The sequence below is a fragment of the Athene cunicularia genome (assembly GCF_003259725.1).
Source record: "Athene cunicularia isolate RWA chromosome 28 unlocalized genomic scaffold, athCun1 chr28_part2, whole genome shotgun sequence".
Classification (NCBI taxonomy): Eukaryota; Metazoa; Chordata; class Aves; order Strigiformes; family Strigidae; genus Athene; species Athene cunicularia.
In genome coordinates, this window is record NW_020799140.1 from 2,097,816 (window position 1) to 2,102,441 (window position 4,626).

The 4,626-nt window shown below is 58.0% G+C and overlaps 1 protein-coding gene across 1 annotated transcript in view; it reads right to left on the minus strand.

The window, feature by feature from the left end:
- Positions 1-3,912, minus strand: part of ZBTB7A (zinc finger and BTB domain containing 7A) — a 7,310-nt gene extending 3,398 nt beyond the window's left edge. Inside the window, exons 1-2 of the mRNA XM_026865214.1 lie at positions 2,577-3,912; positions 1,133-2,337 (exon numbers count right to left, since the gene is read on the minus strand). Of these exons, the coding sequence (XP_026721015.1) occupies positions 1,133-2,322 (1,190 nt within the window). The 5' untranslated portion in view covers positions 2,323-2,337; positions 2,577-3,912. The remainder of the gene's footprint in view (positions 1-1,132; positions 2,338-2,576) is intronic.
- Between the last annotated feature and the right edge of the window lie 714 nt (positions 3,913-4,626).

A 4,626-nucleotide genomic window follows, 5' to 3' on the forward strand; every position in this document is an offset into this window, starting at 1 on the left:
GCTGCGCCGGGTGCTGGGGGAGCGGCAGCGGGCTGGCATCCTGCCCCCGCCATTATCTGCATTCCTCAGTGATCCAACGTGGGGCTGGGTGCGGCCACGGGCACGGGGAGGGGGCTGGCAGCGCCGTGGGGCAGGACACGGCCTCCTGCCCACGTCCCAGCCCCATCGGCTTCACACCGGAGCCACCTGCCATGGCCACCGGCTGCCCACGGAGGGGAGCAGCCCCACGGATCCCCCCAAGGAAGAAGCTCTTGGGAAGGGCCAGCCCTGGCAGCGAAGCCAGGGAAAGCGCTGGCAAAGCCGGGAATGCTTCAGCAGGCAGAGAGCAGGCAGAGCAGGCAGCGCGGCTCACGCAGCCCACGCAGTCCCCGGCAGGGACTGGGGGGACCAGGGTGAGACCCCCGCCCCGGCTCAGCCATCCCAGCCACAGCGACCAGAGAGAGGAGGCGGCGCTGCGACGCGTGGACTCGAGTGAACTGGAGGAATCCAAACAATATCCCCTTTCTTCAGCGTTCCCGCGGTGGAGGGAAGGAGCAGAGCAACCCTGATTAGAAACAGCGCCGAGGCGAACGCCCCCGGGGAGCTGAACCGGGGCCCCGGCGTTTGTGTTGGTGGGGGCGGCCATCGCTCAGCCCGCCACGGTTCACCAAGAGGGGACCGGAGCAATGTGGGGTTCAGCTCTTCCCAACCCGACTACCAGCCACGAGCACTTCAGTCACCCCACGGAGCCATTTCTAAATGACTCTTCAACTCTCGCCTCAAGCCCAGGCTCCTCGGCCACGATGGAAATACCAAGGGCTGCAGCTCTGTTTCATCAACCACGTTATTTGGCCTCCGCAAAAGCCTGGGTCTGGCCAGGTTTCCAGCAGAGCTCAGCAATTCAGGACACTGGGATGGTGTGGCACTGGATATCAAGACAGGCCCCCTGGAGATATCTCAAGAGTCAGACACCCAAATTGCTCGTCTCTCTGGAAATTTCTGGCCTTCGTATCCAACTCGCCTGTTAAGATGGAAATTAGTTGAGCAGGCAAAATAAAATTGCACGTGCCCAGCCCCGCGATGGCCCCCAGGAAAAGCCAAGAGCCGTTTTCTGTGACAGTCCCCTCTCCTCCAGCATCCGCCCGCTCCTTACCTGGTGAATCGGACTTTGCAGATGTTGCACTCGTAGGGCTTCTCCCCGGTGTGGGTGCGGATGTGGCGCGGCAGCTTGCCAGCCCCCTGGATCACCTTCTCGCAGATGGGGCACTTTTGGAATGCTTTTGCCCTGATCTTCTTCTCCACCTTCTGGGACCAGGACGGATAGACGTCGCCCTCGTTCGAACTGCCGAAATATTTCAAGTAATAATCCATGACCCCATCGTCATCCTTTCGGTCGTCCTCCCCGAGCTGCTGTCTCCCCACGGAATTCATCATTTGCTGCAGCAGGGCGCTGGCAGCCAAGCCATCCACCTCCCTCGCATCATCCTCCGTCTCTGCTCCAGCAGGAATGAAGCTGGGGGAGTCACCGGCTTCCTGCTGGTCCAGAGGCCCCCCCGGGGTCCCCTCCTCTTCTCCCGGCGTGGGCAGGCCACGGCTGCTGTAATGTCCGTTCTGAGAAGGTGAAAACAAGGAGCCAGGAGCCGCCTCCTCCTCCTCTCTGTCCAGCCACATGGCTGGGTTGCTGTCAGGATCACAGTCATTCGCCTTTGGTCTTTCGTTTAGGGGGGCTTGCGAGTAGAAGTCCATGCCATTGCAGTCCGGCTCCTCCTCCTCCTCTTGGCCTCGGAAGTTCAGTCTCTGAAGGTCTCTCAACTCTGGGTTGGTCCACGGAAAGCTGCCTTGGTGGCCATTGACGGGGTTGCTCTGGAAGAACTCCAGGTACTCTTTTGCTCTGAGATGGTTCCTTTGATCAATTTGATCTACTGTATCCATCTGGTCATTTTTGGCCAGAATCTTCCTGTCCAGGAGATCCGTGCAAACATCCCTTACCGCCGGGATCTCCAGCAGTGTGGCGGCGTTGAGGATGTCGTTGACGTTTGAAGTGCTGACAGTAAGGGTCGCGGTGTAAGCGAATTCCAGCAGAGCCGACAAGGCGTCCGCACTCACAAAGTCTATCTCATACACGTTTTGCTGGTCCACCACTAACCCTGAGGTGAAGAGCTTCTTGAAGTACTGGCTGCAGGCCGCCAGGACGGAGCGGTGGGTGGGGAACTCCTGGCCTTCCACCAAGATGACCACGTCGCACAACAGCCCGTTGTTTCTCTGCTCATTCAGACTGCTGAGGATGTCGCTGCTGTGATCGGGGAACGGGATCCCTATGGGGCCGTCCACGCCACCCGCCATCTTCGATGCAAAAGGCTACGAGAGAAGAAGCAAAGCGCAGTGAGCCACAGGGGGTTTTGGCTGCTCAGAGGCATCGCACGGGCAAACTCCCCAGCGCCAAGCGGGTACGCGTCCGCCGATGCCAGCGTGCTCTGTGGCGAGCAGTAGCTACGGGTGTCTGTGCCCTCTGCACCTCTCCACATCGCCGGCGAGCCCACCGTGCTGCCTGGCCTCTGAGACGCCTCTGTCAGAGGCGAGGACAGACCCCTGCTTACCTCCGCTCCGGCGGGGAGGAATGCAGCCCAGGTGCTCTCAAGCTCGAGTCGGGAAGAACAGCTGAATTAGCACGGATCCAGGCCAGAGCTAGCAAGCCTTGGCAAGGACCAGGGTTAATACAGCCAGACAGCATCTGGACCGAGCTGGCAGGCGTGCCCAGTGTTGGGCTACCGTGGCCTGAGCCTCACCAGTGGACCCCAGTCTGCTTCTGGGATTATTTTCCAATCCCATCACTTCTACTGGAAAGGTCCCCTGCTCATTCAGCCTCGCTCTGCCCAGCTGAACTCCCGATACGACCGTAGAATCACTGGCAAAACTGTTCCCACCACTCGTCCCCAGGGTCTGCAGATGCTCTCAGAGATACAGGCAGGGTGCTGGCAACGAGCACCCTTTGAAAGGGCACAGCAGCAAGCTCAGCGCTCGGGAGCACTGGTGTCAGGAACAGGGGAGCCCCAACCACCCCAGCTTGGGTTTTACCAAGAGCCGAGCTTAAACACTTAAATCCAAGGCACCCACTGCACCTTCCCCGGGAACAGGAGCCTCTGCGGCGGCCGGAGGGGAAAGGAGACTGGATCACAAAGCGCCGGCAGCAGACCTGGCACCAGCCCACCCCCGTCTCGGAAAGGCTTCAGCAGAAGCAGCAGTTCTTTCCAATGCCAAGGGTTTGTTTGGGAAAAGATAAATAAATAAGTCACTCCTGATGCGCTAGCACGGCAGAAACGGATCCACTTGACTTTAAATACATCCTCTCTTCAAAGGCTGAAAGAGCCAGAGCGAACTGAGCAGCTTCGCTCCAAAAGGGATCTCCCTTCCCGGGACCAAACGCGGGCAAGAGTGAAACCTGCCCGGAGCTCAACAAGCCCCTTCATTCTCCCACGTCCAGCCTTCTGAACCCCAAAACCTGGAATAAGGTTTTCCTCCTCTCTGTCTTGAGCAGCAAACCCCTCTACTCCTTGTTGCAGAGATGCTGTCTGCCTATAAATCAACATATTTCCCCCTCCCTGCCCCAAACACTGAACCCTCGGGGCCAAGGCAGCTCGCACTATATCCACACACAAATAATTTGGTTCACAGAACACCTTGGCACGTGCCGAAGTATTAAAGTCCCCAGTTCAGCGATGGGGAAACTGAGACCCAGCGGGAAGTGACCTGCCCCACGTGACGGGGGGGAGATGGGTGAGTCAGGAGCACATCCAGAGCAGAAGTAATTAATTATACAGGAAACAACTCCCAGCACCGCGTTATAGCGCGGGGAGCTAGCAACCAGGTTGCAAAACAACACTCGTTTCCCGACACACATACACACCCCCATTCCAGGCTTGCTAGCAGATTTCTCAGTAGTTCTTATTTTCGTATTTTTAAAAAGTTTCATTAATCCAAGGAGAAAAAAAAAAAAGAGGAATTTCTAATTTCTCCACCTTCTAGTTTTACACAAAATGCAGAAGGGGGTTCTTGAGCCAGTGAAACACCAACCTGAAGCAAAGCCCTCGATATTAAACAACTGTAATACCTAAATCAGCATTAAGCTCATCACGCCAACGTGCCGGGGGGGTCAGGGTGGGAGGGAAGAACCAGAAGAGCCGGGTTGGATGTGCAGGGCTGTCGGTGCCAAGGCCTGCCACCAAGACCAAGCACTGAAGCGAAGCGGCTTCCCGAGACGCCCAGAGCAAGGGCACCAACCCCAGAGCCCCTCCTGGGCTCCTGCAGCAGCAGGATTTGAACTCGAAGTGTTATATCACAGATTTATTTGGAAATAAGGGGTCATCGCTCGGGAGGAAAAGGCTGTTTGATGGCGGCAGCACCGCTCCGAACTCAGGCACCAGTTCCAGGTGTGACCTTGGGCAATGTCACCACAGCTCTGTATCCACAGAGGGTCCCCGGGACCACCACCTCCCCCCTGCCCAGCCTCCCGAATGCCTGGGCTACAAGTGGAGAGGCCTCTGCTGCCCCAGCATCGCTGGCCACGTTCCCACCAGGGCAGCCCCAGAGCTCAACCCCCTGACCTGAGTCACCACAGCGCATCGCTCCCCACAACAGCTGTCTCTTATA